Source organism: Molothrus aeneus, chromosome Z (assembly GCF_037042795.1).
Source record: "Molothrus aeneus isolate 106 chromosome Z, BPBGC_Maene_1.0, whole genome shotgun sequence".
NCBI lineage: Eukaryota > Metazoa > Chordata > Aves > Passeriformes > Icteridae > Molothrus > Molothrus aeneus.
Window position 1 is genome coordinate 9791252 of NC_089680.1, and position 18760 is coordinate 9810011.

Consider the following 18760-nt stretch of genomic DNA (forward strand, 5'->3'; position numbering starts at 1 on the left):
GGAAGACTGTTTTATGATGGTAGAAAAGAAAGATAGTCTATAAAATTAGGTCTCATTATCTACATAACTAACAGTACAGAAGTGTAAAATAGTCACCAAATCTGAGGTAATTATCATGGCAATATATATCTACTAAAATCACACTAAACTGAAGGAACAGACAGCGGTCTGCTTAACTGACTGCAGTTGAACACATCAAGAGTCTAATACTGCCAACAAGGTAAGTCTTGCTTCACACTTTTCCCACTCTTGGTCTTCCCTTCTCCCAAACACCAATCCTGGCTAAGCCATCTTATTCCATCCCTGGTGCTAATTCTGCTACTTGTCAAGCCATTCAGTGCACTGATTTAACTCATTAATCTAGCAGAAAACAATGTGAGGATTTCTTGTTGGGGTCATATTCTAGCGTGGCAGAAATGTTAAGAAACACAGCAGCTTACAAAATAGGTCTGCTGAGAGTCAGAACCCATATTAATTATATATATATACAGGGAAACAGAGCAAAAAGGGAGCAGAAGACTTGTGCAGAAGCGCTAGCGTGGTTTTTCCACGTTTCATGAAACTATTTGTTACTGTTACAAAACAAGATACAGTGCTCACAACACACTACAAAGTAACAGTACCAGTCAGTTAAGCAAAGAAAATGCTTTTGTTCTTAGAATAGGTATGGTTAAAGATAGCCGATAGTTGTCAGTATTTAAAATCGTGAAGAGATTACAAACATTACCAGCAGAACTATTAACAAGATTATGGTACAGACAACTTCATTTCTTGTGCAACTAAGCAGCAAAATTCCTTGTCACGGCATAGAATTAACAGCCCAAATAATTAGATTTCTAAGGCTAATACAGGTTCTATGGCCATGTTTATTTTAGCAAACCTGTTCCCCTTGCTTCTGCAACATCATGCAGAGCTAGTGATCGAGTTTGCAAGATTGCAGGAAAAGTGTTCTATAACTGACTGCTTCTTTCTTTCTAAAAGTTGTGTTACATTATGTAACAGAAATTAATGGTGACATCTCCTCTAAATTTGTGACATTCTTCTCTTCCATGGTCTTACTGAAAGTCTTTAACATTAAGATGAGCAGACATTTCAATGTAATTAATTTACATAAAAATATCTTTGTGCCAACTTCTTTAATTAACTGACAAGAGTTCTTATCCTGATTTGGTGATTAGTGCCTTACCACATTTGCTGAGATGAACTTAGCTCCTCCTAGATTATTCTGCCAAACTCCCTATTCCACTCTTCCTTCATCTGTGCACCTATCTTAATATTATCTGTTTTTCTTTGACTACAGATGGCAAGAACCTCATGCGTCATTTCATACGAAGTTTCAGCTGTGCCACCCACTCTACTCCAGACAACTGCTTCTCTCCCGGCAGTCTAGCTTCCTCAGAGCAGATTCTTGTAAAGTTACCTGTGTACTGACTCTATTTTCCTCACATCAAATAGCACCATATGCCACACTAGTAGAAATACTAAAGTCATAACCAACCCCTAGTGAACTCCACTGCAATTACTGCTATTTGATAATAGTTCTTCTAATTCTACTAATGACCTCTACCAGCTCCTTCTCTACAATTATTTTACTAATCTCTACCTTAAGCAGTCATTTTTCATACTGCACCACATCAAGTATTTCTTCTTAGTCTTGATAAGTAAGTCTCCAAAAGATCTAGGCACATAATCAAGTTATTAGAACACCAATGAAATACAGTATGGGGAAAAGCTGAATTTATACAAATTACTCTGTAGGTTCTATGAGTTAAGAATACACCAATAGGTATGCCAGGACTGCAGAGAAAGCAGCTAAACTCATTGATGCAGCCACTTCTCTTTGTAGTTCAATTCTTCTCTTCCCCAAAATAAATTCTAATATACCTTACTAGCATTTTTGAGTCCAAGCTCTCTTCCAAATACACTTGATTCAGTTTGCTTTATTAACTTGGAGGAGTTTAAAACTCACAGAATAATTTAGGTTTAAACAAGGATTTGGAAGTCACCTGTTCTTACCCAATGCTCAAAAGACAGTTTATTTCAAACCTAGAAGTTTCTCAGGGCCTTGTCTGTTCAGGGGCTGATCACCTCCAAGAATGGAGACTCCAAGGCTGCTCTACACAACCTCTTCCAGTGTGTCATGGTTTAACCTCAGCTGGCAACTCAGCCCCACACAGCTACTTGCTCATTCCCCCATAGTGGAAGCAGGGAGAGAACTGGAAGAATAAAAGTGAGAAAGCTTGTGGGTTGAGATAGACCATTTGATATGAAAGACAAAGGCCACACACACAGGAAAACAAAACAAGGGGATTTGGACAGGATGGATTAATGGGCCAAAGCCAATCATGTGAGGCACAACAAGGCCAGGTGCTGGGTCCTGCCCTTAGGTCACAACAACCCCAGGCTACATTACAGACTTGGGGAAGAATGGCTGGAAAACTGCCCAGTGGGAAAGGACCTGAGGGTGCTGGTCAACAGTGGCTGAACATGAGCCAGTGTATGCTCAGGTGGCCAAGAAGACCAATGGAATCCTGGCCTGTATCAGGAATGTGGCCAGCAGGACAAGGGCACTGATTTCTCCCCTGTACTCAGGCACTGGTGAGGCCACACCCTGAATCCTGTGTCCAGTTCTGGGCCCCACACAAAACACTGAGGTGTGGCACTATGCCCAAAAAAGAGAAAGGTGTTCAACCATCTCAGGAAAGCCAGGCTCCATCACAGAAAAAGTTACTTGGGAAGACAAATACCATCACTCTGAACATCACCTCCTTCCTCCTTCTCTCCCTAGTTTCCTAGTTTTATCATTGAGCATGATGCTATATAGTATGGAATGTCCCTTTGGTCAGTTGGGATCACTGTCCTGGCTGTTTCCCCTTCCACCTTCTTGTGCACCACCAGGCCCCTCACTGGTGGGTGGGGTGAGGAGCAGAAAAGGCCTTGCTTGACTCTCTGTGAGCACTGCTCAACAATAAAGAACACATCTCTGTATTATCAACACTGTTTTCAGCACAAATCCAAAGCACAGCCTAATATCAACTGCTATGAAGAAAATTAACTCCACCCCAGCCAAAACCAGCACATGATGTTTCAGCATCCTGTCAAGAATTTTTTCCTTAGTTTATTAAAGCTCCAATTTCAAAAGCAAATGTGCTCTAAACCAACACCTACAAAGGCAGAACCAGTTTCTGACCACTCAATTCAATGCACCTTCATGTAACAATTCTTGGAGTGTTTAAATTAACTTTCAGAATAAACTATTCTTTAATTTAGGAAGTTACGAGTAGCTTCCAATTGTACTCTGCTGTACTACTGTTATACCACATCTTCCACAAGAAATTTTCATTCAAAAAGAATGTATTTTACTGATACCAGATCTATTTCTTTAGGTCTTTCTGACTGTAATACAAATAGTGCTTCCCTACAAAGCTGACTTAATTTCTGTTTTCTGGGAACAATATACTCTTCCATGCTCATCTTCCTGTTCAGGCACCTGCGTTACTGCATTTCCCTATCCCATCCAGAGCCAGTCTGCAGTGCACATGATGCCCCCAGTTTTTTTGCTCCAGATTCTGCAGGTATATATTTCAGTCAACTACAGAAGGTCATTTGCAGGACCTTACCTAAAGTGTTTTGTCTCTCCTTACCTGTTTTTAAACTTCCACATCTATAATACTATTTCCTCATTCTCTTTATTTCCTCTTCTCAAACAAGGTCACCTCTATTCAGTAGTTTTACCACAGTATATACTTAACTTGTCCTCATCTTTCACATTCTAACTGAATAACTCCAAGAAAATGAGAGGTTAACTCTTTATCAGCAATACTGTATTACTGTGTAAAAGTATTTTTTCTGAAACACCTTTGACTCAAATCTTTGAATAACATCTATTATAATTCCTACTGATACTAACGATGGGAAATACCAATCTTTCTGTTGCATTAGTATCAGCACAAGTGCCACATATTGCAAAACACCACTATGATATTAAACCTGCTAGATAAGATTGACTGCAGAGAGTTGTGACCATGTATGTTTCTCCACAGCATGTTTCTCTAATTCCATGATAATCTGATTTTCTAGGGGTGGGGATGAGGGGCCACCCTGTCACTCAATCTTGTATAATTTATCCCAGAGCAAAGGCCAAAGCAAAAACTGGCCTTATCCACACTGCTGTCTTGTGCACAAATCTCCTTTCATCAAATACAAGTACCTTTTCTCAAAGCAGGTGCACGTTTTGCCCTGATATCTCTTAAGTTGGATATAAGAGTAACACAGTGGCTGTTTGCATGGTATCGACATTGGACCCAGTTGTGTAAACCCAGAACTCATTCTGAAATAAATCAGTATTTTAAAATACTTTTCTTGTTTGCAAAGTCTCCATGGCAATCACTGAGGCACCAGATCTCAAAGATCTCCTTGCCCGATTCTACACCACAAAATCAAATGAGCTACAGCAAAGATTTACAAACACTGGTGTAATGCTAGGTAGATACTTAGCCTGGAAAACTCTACCCTTTGGCCAACTTGTATTAAAACATCAGCAGCAAAAAGTCTACACCTTGAGAACAAGCTCTCAAAACAGAAACTATTAGTAATCACTGCTCCGTATTTCTTATTAAAATAACTAGATTAATGCTATAATTCTGTTTCTAACTTCTACTTCTCTTGTCAAAAAGCAGAATATTCAAGCAGCAATTAATAACCTTTTCTGAACTGCCTGAAGACCTTCAGCAAGAACACTGTAGCAGTGCTTTTGATACAAAAAAAGAAACACCGACTTTCAAAGCAAAAAAAAAAAAAAAAAAGCTGGCAGCACACTTAAACTGTCAGAAGTTGTACAGAGCAGAAATTGCTGGTCAATAGCAATTAATGAGGTACAGGTGTCCATTTGGCAAAACAATGTTCTTCAGCTCCACAACCATGTGTTTGTCTCCCTTAAACAGCCATATAAGGTAGGTTTGCAATTAAGCAGCATTATTCCCCAAAAAAGCTTAGATAAGAGCTTGCTAGATGGAATACAGGAGAACTTTTGTTAGTTACTTCCCAACAGCAACACTGAAAGAAGATCTGGATTTCCAAAGAATGACACAGTATTAAGAGCAAATCTGAAACAAATATTGAATTCTCTTCTGCAAAACACTTATGTCATGTCTTTTTTCATTTCTAGCTACTGCCCTTTTCTAGAAAAAATTGTGGAGGCTTTTTTGTTTTAAACTAAATGGGAAGTAGAAAACTTTATGTATTTTTTCATGTTAGCAATGTAAAGAAAATACAACATTATCTATTTTGCCAGATGAATGAAGATTGTAAGATACTTTATTTTCCACATTAAGGTATTTGCTGAGTAAGTCATGCATTAAGAAATGGGATAATCCATCTGTGGCAGTTACTGTCAGAGGAATAATACATTTTCAGGAAAAGGCAGCCTACTTCCAAGTAAGATATATAGCACATAAAGGGTATGTATATAGGAAGCACAGAAAACATTCCCTATAAGCCCTGCTTTTTATCACACTTGATTTACTTATTTGAATAAAAAAGAAGAAATTAATAGTTACTCATGCACATAACATGCTTATCGTCAGCACACTGCTGTATTAACAAGCAACACATGCACACAAACACTGCTCATATGCTCCTGTAAGTTCTGTTTATCTTGCTGAACACTGAAAACTCTCCTCCAAGAGGCAAAGAACATCTCCGATTTTTCAGTTTCAGTTTTCTGACAAGTGCTGTTTTGATAGACAGTTAGCATCTGGCCTAAAACCAAGTATGTCTCTACCCAAAAGACAGTATTCCTCAGAAATTACAATTTTTAAAATATATTTCTCCCAGGGTTTTTTTTTTTATTTCCATGCACAACATTTAAGATAAGTTCTAAAATAGTTTTTAAAATATGAGTATCTTGAATGAAACCTTCCACTAATTAGGATGTATTTTTTGATTTGTACCTTTTAAGAACATTGGAACACATTAGCATTAAGGAACCATATTTGGTGAAATCTAAGTGCCAGGTTTCTCGAAGTTTCACAGATAAGTCTATTAATAGCAGAATAGCAAAAACACAGTTCTGCAGTTCTTTCAGGAACATGATGATTGAAACAAGTATGTTCTAGTTCTGTAAAAACTGCTAGAAGCAGTGCAACCTGCTACTGCTTCACATCCTAACCTAGGAAGAGGCACTCCTGAATAACTGGTCAGATGAAGTTTCGGATGTGCTAATGGAACATGGACAGAGCAAGACAAACCAAAATTACAATTAACAAGAAAAAAAAGGCGAGCTTTATTCTCCTAAACAAACTTGACAATAAACAGCATAAAATAGTGAAATGAAATATCACACTACAGTAGGTTGCACTTTAGGAGTGACTTTGCCCCTGTATTTCTGGAGCCTGTCACTCACTACAGGCATAAAATTTTCAATATTTGAATATCTTCTTAGAACTTTAGGGAAAATTACTTTTTTCCTATTCTAATGCACTAGGAATCCAGAAAGGCCTGAAGGCATTCAAATGTGCTATACTCTCATGAATTCTGCTAAATTTCAGCAGTAATACATTCTATGGTTTAACTACATAAAGCCTCAAAAAGACAGGGTTTTGTAGCCATTTCGAGTTTTCCCTTCCCTTTCCTTGTTCTAAAAACTTGCTTGCATCATGCCATTACAAATTACTGACTGCCACTAGATAGCTAAACCATATACTTATCAATAACTCACCTCAAAGATAAACAGCTACATGTTTTCAAAACAACCTTTCTTCTTTGATAATCTCTACATTTATTCTCACAACCTGATTTCAATCTTATCAAATTCTGCCATGTTTTGTTCCCCGTATACACTGCAGGTGTCTGTAACAGTGATGTAATATATGCTCTGTATCAACCTCTCCTTGCTTGGCTACACACAACAGACAGCCCACTGTCCATATTGCTTTCTTTAAAAAGTTCATTTTTTCATGAAATGGTAATATGCAAAACAAAAAGAACTGAGCTTCAGAGATTACATCTATTTTAAAAAGGAGCAAATACTAACATCATCCCAGTCAAAATCATGAAATGGCAGAGATTTGGAAGGGACCTCTGGAGGTCATCAGGGTCCAATCCCACTTAGGTAGCATCACCTACAGCCAAACACCCAGGACTATATCCAGACAGCTTCTGAGCATCTCTGAGGAATGGAGACTCCAACTTACCTAGGCCTCATGCACGAGGACTCAGTCATTCTTGTATTCACAAAGTGCTTTTTCAGGTTCAGAGGGAAACTCCTGTGCTCCAGTTTATGCCCATTGCCTATGGTCCTGGCATTGTGCACCTCTGAGAAGAAGCCTGACTCTGCCCTCTCTGCAGCCTTCCTTCAGGTATTTATACTTATTAAGATCCTCCTCACCCTCCTCCAGGCTGAATAGTCCCAGCTCTCCCAGCCTTTTCTCATTAAAGAAATGCTGCAGACTCCTCAGCAGCTTTGGTGGGCCTCTTGGGCTCTCTCCAGTACATCTATATCTCTCCTGTACTGAAGCCCAAAAACAGACACAGGATTCCAGGTGTGGCCTCATTGGTACTGTGTAAGAGGGGAATGATCACGTCCCTCACCCACCTGGTAATACTTTATCTAATGTATCCCAGGATGGCATTCTCCCTCTTTGCTGCAAGGACCCTCTGCTGGCTCACATTCAAGTCTGGCATCCACCAGGACCCCCAGGTCCTCTTCCTTTCCAGCTGGGTGGCCCACAGCATATACTAGTGCATGGAGTTGTTCTTTCATACTGAACTTTGCACTTCCCCTTGTTGAACTTCCCCAGATTCTTGGCAGCCTTTTTCTCCAGATTTTTGAAGTCCCTCTGGATGTCACTGTAACCCTCTGGCACGTAAGTCACTCCTCATCATTTTCTGTCATGAGCAAGCTTGCTGAGAGTACACTCTGCCCTAACATCTGGACCATTAATGAAGATGCTAAACAGAAAAAATGCTGAAATTGGCAAGTTCTCCAAAAAAGGAAGGAAACTTCACTAGTATGGAAAATTGTACTAAATTGTTAAAACATTCTGTATTTCCTGCCTTAAGCCACTACTTTGCTTTTCTAGCATCAATAATGTAACAATGGTCTAAGCTACCATTGTTGTATTTTAGTAGCATACAAAATATCACACATAATTTAACACCCCACAGTTAAGCCTATAACCACCAACCCATTCTGAGGATACAAAGGACACAGCTATAGCATTAACAGAAAATCTTCCCAAAGTAGTCAGTTCCTAAGGACAAGCACCTGCTGCAAATTTCAACTAGTTGGCAGGCTTGCCCTCCTTAAAATGACAACAGCTTCTTTAACTCAAGGCACCTTTCCCCTTGATTTACCACCTTCTCTGTCTTCCTGTTATATGTTACAGCCTATTACAATACTGCCATACAACCTATGTTAACAAACCCAGAGCCACTTATTGCATTTCTCATGTTAACATATCTCCTTTGAGAGTGGGACTTCACTGATTTGAAAAGAAGTGCATCAAAATCCTTTCACAAACATAAGTACTGGAGGCTTCTTATGTACATTGAGGTAGAACAGCATGTTTAACTACAGCACTAAACACTAGCATTCACTGACCAAAAGAGAATCAGCTCCACACAGCTCTACCATATTCAGTGAAGTCTCTTCTGCTAAGAATTATGTATGGGTCAAGATGTGATGGAACTCAAGAGAGCGTGGGCATTAAGTACACAGAGCAAGCATTCTGAGTTTTTAGCTTCATCCTGTGGTAAAACTGAATTACTTTCACTGCTCAAGGCTAGTAGTACATCCTGTCTGCAGAAGAAGTCCTACCCACCGTTGTCCTCACCACCCCATTTTCACCAACAGAAGACTGAATTATGTTTAGTGATACCTTAAGCTTGGTCTCGTATGCCTGGGTGAAATACAGCCCTAAAATCTCTGAAAGACTCAATCCTTTTTAAACCAGTATCTAGATGAAGAAGAGTTAACTGGGGCAGGATACTGAAGACAAAAGTGATTAGAAATACTAGCAATTGTGAAAAGAACACTCCACCCCCAATCAATTCTCAACAGCCAACTCATCCATGCGTAGCAATTCACTTTCTTTTGTTTTGCACCACTTGAACATGCTGTAATATGGTGCACTACATTTGAATTCCAAACCAGCTGTAATTGCAAGAGCTCACTTCCATACTGCTGCCTAGAAGATTGCATCTTAACCTGGACTCACAGGCATTGTGGTCTGCTCTGAACCTGCACTGCTAAAATTGCCTTTATCTGTGACAGCTCACCACACTCAGTAATATTAAAGCTGCTTCAAGGCAATTCAAAGTTAACAAATCATTCCTAACCACCCAAGCATCTCCCATCAGTGTTCTGTCTCGTTAGAGCAAGACACAGTATGAATACCAACAAGATGAAACTCACAACACTTAAGAGATTCTTCACCTTTTTAACAGAAACCAAAACCATAATACAAGATTAATTAAATGAAGCAATCCCATTTGCACACTTCTCTGTCCAAACATTATTCAATGCCCCTATCTCTCCATCAGCATTTTAACCAGCCAATTTGAGATTAGAAGCATAATTATACCTCTCTCCAGCACCGAACCAAGAATGCTAATATTATTTTACATTGGAAAGACAAGCCAATATTAGGCTGTTAATTTCAAACTGAGTAGTGACACAGTGGCTCTGGTGAGGTACACAGTATGCACACACACACAAAGAAGTCTAGTACCACCAAATTCCACATTTATTTTAGCCTCCTAAACAGATGGATTAGTACAGTCACCGCAATAAGTAACAAATGAGGTTTGCATTGCATGCAGGTTTATAACCTTAGGCCCTAATGCCACCACTAGCAAAAAGCACAAACTGTAAAGGTCCTGTAATGTTCAGAGAAATTTCCTGCATTACTATTTGCATAATCTAATGCTTTCCTCAGTAAATCACAATATTATTATTGGGTAGAGCACACAAAGAATTTTAAATTAGTAGGGTAGCAGGAAATTTCACGCAGCAAAAACACTGAAAGGAACAAGAATGCTTCTAATACATTATTTACAGGTTTAAAGGGCACTTAGCTCTTTTGTTGTCTTTGATTAAATATGAAACAAGATTTCAAGTATGTTTTATGAAAATTAGTATTTATGAACTAATAAATACAGTAATCTATTCCTCTTCTTTGAAGGAACTTTACTGATTATACTGTCACAACAGTATAATCAGTATTATCAAGTTCTGCATGCCCATCCTGATTTTGGCCAGGGTAAAGTTAATTTTCTTCTTAGTAGCTGGTTCAATTCTGTGTTTTGGATTTAGTAAGAGAATTATGCTGGTAACACAGAGATGGTTTAGTTGTTCCTAGTAGGGCTCACTCCCAGTCAAGAACTTTTCAATTCCTTGTGTTCTGCCAGTGAGCAGGTGCACAAGAAGCAGGGTGGGAGCACAGCCAGGAGAGCTGACCCAGACTGGCCAAAGAGCCATTCCATGCCATAGAACATAATGCGTGCAAGTATCAACCAGGGCGACTTGGCCAGGAGCTGCTGATTGTTTCTGGAGAACAGGCTGAACATTAGGCAGTAGGGGATAAACAACTGTGTTGTGCATTACCTCCTCCTCTAGGGTTTTATTCCCCCTAATCCTTTCATTACTACTATTACTTTTATTAGTATTACTGCTATAATTCATATTATTATACTTTATTTTCTTTCAACTATGAACAGTTCCTATCTCAGTCCAGGAAGAATTCTCTGATTCTCCTCCCCACCAGGGTGGGTAGGAAGTGAGCAAGAGACTGTGCAGTACTTAGTTGCTGGTTGGGGCTAAACAGCAATAACCCAGTACTCCTGAATTTTCCAAATCCAAAGTCTACCACCTAAGCATCTATCAACTTGGCCTTTAAAACCACTTAAAATATCAGTACTTAATGTCAAGACTTGGAGAAATTTTAATTTCTTCTTCATGAGAAGGATGACAGAGTATTTAAATGATCCACCATGGCCATGGATAAGTTGGAATTCTAGGAAGACACAGTGACTTCTATGTTCCACTGTCTTCTCAGTTTAAATTCTGCATCTGGGACAGGGCACCCCTGGATGTGTGGACAGACTGGGGAAGGAGAGGCTGGACAGCTGTGTCACAGAAAGGGACCTAGGGCTCCAGGTCGATGGCAAGTTGAGTCAGCAGTGCCCTGGCAGCCAGGAGGGCCAACCCTGTCCTGGGGGCATCAGGCCCAGCATCACCAGCTGGGCAAGGGAGGGGATTGTCCTGCTCTGCTCTGCACTGGGGTGGCCTCAAGTGCTGGGGGCAGTTTTGGGTGCCACAATAGAAAAAAGGTAATGACCTGTAAGACAGTGTCCAAAGGAAGGCCATAACAATGGTGAAGGGCCCGGAAGGGAAGCCATGTGAGGAGTGGATGTGGTCATTTGGTTCAGCCAGGAGGAGACTGAGGGAGACGTTGTTCAACACCCTCACAAGTGGAAGCAAAGGGGCAGGCACTGATCTCTGGTCTGTGGGGACAGCGACAGGACCTGAGGGAATGGCCTAAAGTTGTGTCAGGGGAGGTTTAGGTTTGATATCAGCAAAAGGTTTTTCCACCCAGAAGGTGGCTGGGCACTGGAACTGCTCCCCAGGGAAGTGGTGACAGTACCAGCCTGGCAGAGTTACAGAAATGTTTAGACAATATTCTCAGGCATGTGGTGTGATTCTTGGGGATGTCCTGTGTAGGGCCAGGAGTTGGACTTTGATGTTCCCTGTGGGTCCTTTCTAATTCAGGATATTCTGTGATCCTATGACTCACTACTAATAACACAAATTAGAATACTGTCATTTTGAGGAACTGCAATTCAGAAAGAGTTTATACCAGTCTGCAATAAGTCTAGAATTAAATACAGAAAATTTCCTTAAAAGCACCTTTCAGCTATCACTTAATAGAGCAGATTTTTTCCTTTGAGTCTTCTGAGTGGGAGATCCACAACTGTGAATACTCAAATTCTGAGGGACCAGCTTATAAACTGAATGTTCCCACATCTCTGTGGGCCCTGATGGGATTCACCCCAGAGTACTGAATGGGCCTGCAGCTGTTACAGCAAGACCTCTCAATCATCTACTGGAGGTCTTAGGAGTCTGGGCAGGTCACTGCTGACTGGAAACTTGCCAGTGTAATTCCCATTTACAAAGGTGTGAGGCAAGAAACAGAACTGGAGACTTATTCGTGTAACCTCAGCTCCTGGAAAAACTATGGAGATACTAAGTGCTACTGGAAGGTGAAAGAATTGTTAAAGAACAATGCAGTCATCTCCCACAGTCAACAGTTTCACAAAGCAAAGTTCTCTTTAACCAACCTATCCTTCTATCATAAGGTCACCTGCCTCCTGGATAAAGGGAGGGCAGTGGATGCAGTTCCAGTTTGACTAAAGCTGCTAACACTGTCCCTCACAGCATCCTTTTCCAACAACTTGCCAGCTGTGGGATGAGCAGGTTCACAGTGCTCTGGCTGGATCGCAGCACTCAAAGGGCTGTATTGAATGGGGCTTCATCTGGCAACCAAGAGTTGGGTGCACCATTAGCAATTTGGCTAATGATTCAAACTGGGAGGTGCTGTGGATGCTCTTTAGGGACAAGAGGCCTTGATGAGGGACCTAGTTAGATTGAAGCATTGGGCAGTCATTAATAGAGTGAAATTTACCAAGTTCAAATGCTGGATGCTGCACCTGGGATGGGGTGATGCCAAGCACAGGGATGAAGTGGGAGAGGAGTGGCTGGACAGGTGCAGAGGGAGTGGGGCTGGCTGGTGCTGGGCTCAGGGTGGGTCAGCAGTGCCCGGGCAGCCCCGAGGACAAAGCCCATCCCAGAGCACTGAGCAGGGCACAGCCAAAGCCCATCCCAGAGCACTGAGCAGGGCACAGCCAAAGCCCATCCCAGAGCACTGAGCAGGGCACAGCCAAAGCCCATCCCAGAGCACCGAGCAGGGCACAGCCAAAGCCCATCCCAGAGCACCGAGCAGGGCACAGCCAAAGCCCATCCCAGAGCACGGAGCAGGGCACAGCCAAAGCCCATCCCAGAGCATGGAGCAGGGCACAGCCAAAGCCCATCCCAGAGCACGGAGCAGGGCACAGCCAAAGCCCATCCCAGAGCACCGAGCAGGGCACAGCCGGCCCAGGGAGGGGATGGGCCCGCTGGGCTCAGCCTCGGGGCGGCCTCGCCTGGGGCCTGCTGGGCCCTGCAGGTGGAGAAGGAGGGGAAGGTCCTTCAGTGCATCCTGAGGAGGGAAACAAAGCCGGTGGGAAGGCTGGAAGGAACTTCCTGTGAGGAGCAACTGAGGAACTTGGGCTTGTCCAGTTTGGGGAAAGGGAGGCTGAAGGGTGACCCCACTGCTCTCTGCAGCTTCCTGAAGAGGGGAAGGGCACAGGGAGGTGCTGAGCTCTCCCCCCTGTAATCCTGGGACAGGACAGGAGGGAGCAGTTCACAGCTGCACCAGGAGAGCTTTCCTGGCCATTAGGAGGCATTTCTATAAAGAGAGGGTGGTCAAGCACGGGAACAGCTTCCTAGGGAAGTGGTCGATGCCCAGTCTGTCAGTGTTCAAAAGCATCTGGACAGTGCCCCTAGCAACGTGCTGGAACTTGGCCAGCCCTGAGTGGGCAGGCAAACTGGACAGTGACTATAGGTCCAACGGGAAGAGTCTCTTCTATTCCTTGAAACTGAACAGAATCTACTTAGACTCTCTTCTTTCTGATGCAAAGTTTAGGCTTTTTATTTCTCTGCATGTTTCCAGATGAAGATTTGATATATTTTGAGATATTCATATAAGTTATTACAAGAAAGGTATGTATGATAAAAAGAATTGCACAAATTTTTGAACTAAGTGCTGAAATCAATAAAATTCTGATTATAATCATTAGGGAGCATTGAGTCATCTAAAATTGAAGACTAATATTCTTCCAACATACCAGAATTTTTCACAGCCATTTTGGCACGAGAGAACCTTTAAAAATGTGACCAATATTGTGTTTATTATGAAAATTTCTGTTTGTTGCTATAAAAACTACAGTGTCAGAACTTCCAAATGGTGTATGTATAAAGAACTAAAGACTTCAACTGCAATGTGGTTTTTTTTCTCATAAAACAACTTGTTACTTTGAGCAACTTTTTAAGAATCCATAGGTTAGTTCAGCATCCAGAAACACCTTTTATTTTTCAAGATTTATGGGGCTCACCTATGCATTCAGTAGGTAAAAAACCATTTGTTTGTTTATTTATTGCCCTGGTTTCCAAGAAGACGATTTTTTTATTCTGTGAACTGTCTTTTCAAATACTGGAAAAAAACTTAAAGACTTGCTGTAAAATCAAATCTCACCACCTTCCTCTGCCACCATCATCTTTTTCTCAAATATACTGGAGTGGAATACATGATTTGTAGTACTCTGCAAACACACCAGTAAGCACCTAACAAGTCTGCTTGGTAAAAGTAAGCTCCCTCAGACATTTTAAGTGACTCTTGTGTTTTCAGCTCAAAATATTAAACTCCTTCTTATGAAAGGACTACTTAAACACTGATCGCTGTGTGTCTTCACCTTCAGATGCGGTAAACACACAAATCATTTATAGGATGTAGAGTCTTTAACCAATAGCAAACTAAAGAGTATCTTAAACTTATGATAGCAAAGGAAAAAGGTTCTTTTGATCTGTTTTCCATTTTCTCAAAAACACACTTAGGATCAGCTATTAAACTTGAATGTTATTCCAATTATATAACTTCAAAGGAATTGTTCAGGATCTTTAGTCTAAAGATCCCCTCAGCCCTGCAATAAAAGATGATTTTAAAAATTCATCTGCACTTCAAAACTACAGACATACAGATCTTGGTTTATCATTCACTTAACCTTTATACTTAAAAAGAAATTCTATATATATGTCCTAAATATTCACTATAATCATCATGTAAAATGTAAACACATATATGCACTGTGAACACCCAAAGGAACTAGAAGATTAGCTAAATTTAATCCTCTATTAAACACTGGAGTAAATTAAATTCAGTGTACGTCACATTCATTTTCAGGAAAAAAATCAATGGGAAAAACGGAATTATTCCAACACTTCCACAGAAGTGTACATTCCTAAAACTACATTAGGTATGCAATTTTTGTTAGCTACTAGCACAGCTCTGCATTCATTTGCTAATAATCTCTGTTATATTTGCTTTATTCTTTTGGGTTTTATCTTATTCACCACAACTTAGGCATTGAGGAAGGTCCTTATTACAGATTTATGGAATGAGAAACATAAGATTCAAATGTGGACTTAAAGATGTCACTCCAATACAAGCCAAAATTGCAAAGATGTTCCTGAATGTATTTAGCAAATTAAGTATTATGATGTCAGAAACTGTGATATAATAGATAATACCAATTACTTTTTAACAAGCTGGCTGCAATTTAGATGAACAAAAACTACAAAGATACAAAGACTTGTGGCAGTGTGTCTGTCTGTATGAGATCTGTATTGATAGATCTATCCAGACACGTAAGACACAGGTATGTATGTATACTGTCTAACACAGTCACAGGTCCTCAAGGTCCCCTACAACACTGCTCCTGGTCTTAGAAATCAGAGTAGGACATTTTTTTTAAAAGGGTACCTGTCCATGAAGTACCTCCTCTACTTTCTTAGACACATTACTTCAATTGGATTAAGTCCCCTGCTATTTTCCTGCTCCATCTCTCCCTGATCCATCCAGCCTCCCTTAGGTTGGTTTTCAACCCATGTTAGAAGGGATTCTGGGCTTCCACAGTGACAGCAAAGCCTTGGGGAGCAAGGCCGGTGCTCCCCGAAGCTGAGGCAGGAGACGGGCCTGGGGGCGGCACACGGTGACTCGCCGCTGATGCTGACTGACTGCAAGTGGCCATTTTAATCTAAGGGCCTGGGGACCCGATGCTGTCGCTGATCATCCTCCTCCTCCTGCTCGGCGGTGCCCAGCCCCACCTCCCAGCCCCAGGCACACGGGGAGATAAGAACACACAGCCGCGGGCGCGGCGGGAGGGTCCGAGCACAGCCCACGGCACGGGGCAAGGGGCGGGAGTTGCCCGGGGTCCCGGCCGGGGAGAGGGGCCCTGGCGGGGTCCCGGGGGGTCGCGGCGGTGCTCACCTGTACTGGGCAGCAGCCCCGCTGTGGGTGAATCCAAAGTAGTTGCCGGTGGCCATTTTGGCATCTTCCCCCAGCCGGCTGGGCACTGCGGCGGCGGCGACCGAGGGGCGGCGGCGGCGGGGGCCATGACAGGAGGCCCGGCGAGAGGAGGCGGTGGGGAAAGAACGGGACACACAGAGGGACAAGGGAGAGAGAGAGCGCGGGAGCGCCGGGTCAGACTCGGCGCCTCAGGACCGACCCCCGCCCGCCGCCCTCTCCCCAAGCACGGACACGCCGAGCACCGCTACTCACCATAGGTGAACGAAACTACCGGGCATATGGGAATCATGAGTCCGGCCTGGCAGCGACGGCGGCGGGTGAACTCTCAACTCTCCCCCCCCTCCCTCCTCCTCCCGCTCGCTCCCTTCCCCCACCCACCCACCGACGGCGACAACGGCGGAGTGCGGCCGGGCCGGCTCCGCCTGCGCAGGCGCGGGATGTGCGCGGGGGCCGCTGGGAGATGTAGTCCGGCCGCAGCCGGGTTCCCGCTTAAGGAACGGGGAGCCGCCTCCGCCCCGGGGACCGTGTGCGCAGGCGCGGGATGTGCGCGGGAGCCGCTGGGAGCTGTAGTCCCGCAGGCCGGCCATGGGGAGGCGCGCTGGCGGCGCTCCTAGAACACGCTCACACACGCAGACGCGTGTGTGGATGGATATACGGTGTGAAGGGTCCCGCCATGGCTCCCGTGTGCTTACTGCAACCCTGCTACAGCCTCGCCCACACAGCGCCCGTTCCCGTGGCTGTTCCAAAAGCCAGCAGTCCGTCAGATCACTCCTGAAACGGGCTGGGCGGCACATTGCGGCCAGTGCAGCGCCCTCCCGATCAAAGGCACTGAATGAACGTCCGTTCCTCACGGCTCTGCCGCTCCTTCCGGCAAATCCTTCCTTCTGAGCATCAGCTGTCCCCCAAATCTCTGAACAAAGCAAAACTTGAATGCTTAAATACTTTCATCCCATTTATGTACTTTGCATGTGCTCCAGTGTGCATTATTCATAAACTAATCAAGGCTTATAAAACGATTAATAAACACTGGATTCAGTATAATGTATAATTTTGGATATAATTTTGTGGGCTGTAAGCTAAGCCTCCTGAAAACACACCTGTTTGAGAGTCCCTCCTGCAGTCCTAACAAAAGCAGGGATTCCCACATCCCACAGTGGCTGTGGTCATAGGCAGTAGGACTGCAAGGATATTATTGTTCATAAAATGAGAAGAGGAAAGTACTTTCTCATCTTATAGCTAACATTATTGCAGCTGCATATGAAGTACAGCCATTCCCAATGCCAAACATCCTTCCCAATTCACTGAACATAATTTGTTGGTCATTATTATTAATTTTGCATAGGAACTGAATATTATTGTACCTCCTGTTCATTCTTACCCTAATCAAGCACAACAGTAAAAGAAATCTCCTTGGTTCTGCCCAAAGTGCTTTTCTGGGAAGAAAGTGGCTACTGAGTGAATATTCAATTGCTATAGATTAGGAAAGAAAAGCCTTAATCCACAGTTCCATGGGAGAGTACTCAATGAGAAGGCTCTACAAAAACCTTCTGCAGAAGAACTTAGAGAATATGACCTCTGTCATGCAAATATCAATTGACTCAGGAGATACAAATTATAAATAGGTTAATGATTTATATAGATATTTATATCTATCCTTACTTCTATTAAAAATTGTTTATAATCAAACCACTGGATCATGCTGCTTGGACAAGAAGACAACACAAGTTTTTTTTTGTTCCACTGTCTTTCAAGCTTTTCCAGTTATAAGCCTCCCAATATCCTGATAAACAGACAATATTCAATACACATTTAATTTAAAATATAAGCATCTATACATACACACAGACATACCTTTTATCAGTGCATCACTAAAGCTATTTTTGCAAAGTAGGTAGGCCTGTCATTGCTATTCATTTATGAGATGAACTTCATAGAAAGATGGAATCACACTGGCTGTGGTTGGAAGAGACTTTAAAGACCATCTGATTCCAACTCCCCTACCATAGACAGGAAGGCTTTTCACTAGTCCTGTTTGCTCAGAGCCCCATCCAACCTGCCCTGAGCTTGTCACGGATGAGGCACCCACACCTTCTCTGGGCAACCTTTGCCAGTGCATCATCACCCTCACAGTAAAGATGTTCTTCCCAATATCTAAGCTAAACCTACTCCCTTTTCAGTTTGAAGCCATTCCCCCTTGTCCTGTCGCTCCAGGCTCTTGTAAACAGCCTCTCTCCATTGTTTCTGTAGCCTTCCTTTGGGTATACTGGAAGGCCCCATTCAGGTCAGCCCAAAGCCTTCCCTTCTCCATGCTGAACAAACCCAATTCACTCACCCTTTCCTCATAGGAGTGGTGCTCAATTCCTCTCATCAACTCAGTGATGCTCCTGTGGACTCTCTCCACAGATGTATATCAAAATTATTAATATATACTTCTATTGATATTCATTATATTATAATGTTCCAAATAAACTTGGAGTATTTACCCTCTTTTCAACTTAGTCTCCATGAAAAACAAACAGAAAAAAAAAAAAAAACAACAAAAAACCCAAGGCTTTCTTACTCATAACTGAGATTTTTGA

At 42.5% G+C, this 18760-nt stretch overlaps 1 protein-coding gene and 1 non-coding gene across 2 annotated transcripts in view; both read right to left on the bottom strand.

The window, feature by feature from the left end:
• The window catches only part of ZFR (zinc finger RNA binding protein), a 47142-nt gene extending 30618 nt beyond the window's left edge, over window positions 1-16524 (bottom strand). Inside the window, exons 1-2 of the mRNA XM_066568925.1 lie at window positions 16434-16524; window positions 16143-16227 (exon numbers count right to left, since the gene is read on the bottom strand). Of these exons, the coding sequence (XP_066425022.1) occupies window positions 16143-16227; window positions 16434-16470 (122 nt within the window). The 5' untranslated portion in view covers window positions 16471-16524. The remainder of the gene's footprint in view (window positions 1-16142; window positions 16228-16433) is intronic.
• LOC136569467 (small nucleolar RNA SNORA66) lies at window positions 795-932 on the bottom strand. Its single transcript, XR_010785359.1, has one exon. It is a non-coding gene; the product is annotated as a small nucleolar RNA SNORA66 (small nucleolar RNA).
• Window positions 16525-18760: the final 2236 nt, after the last annotated feature.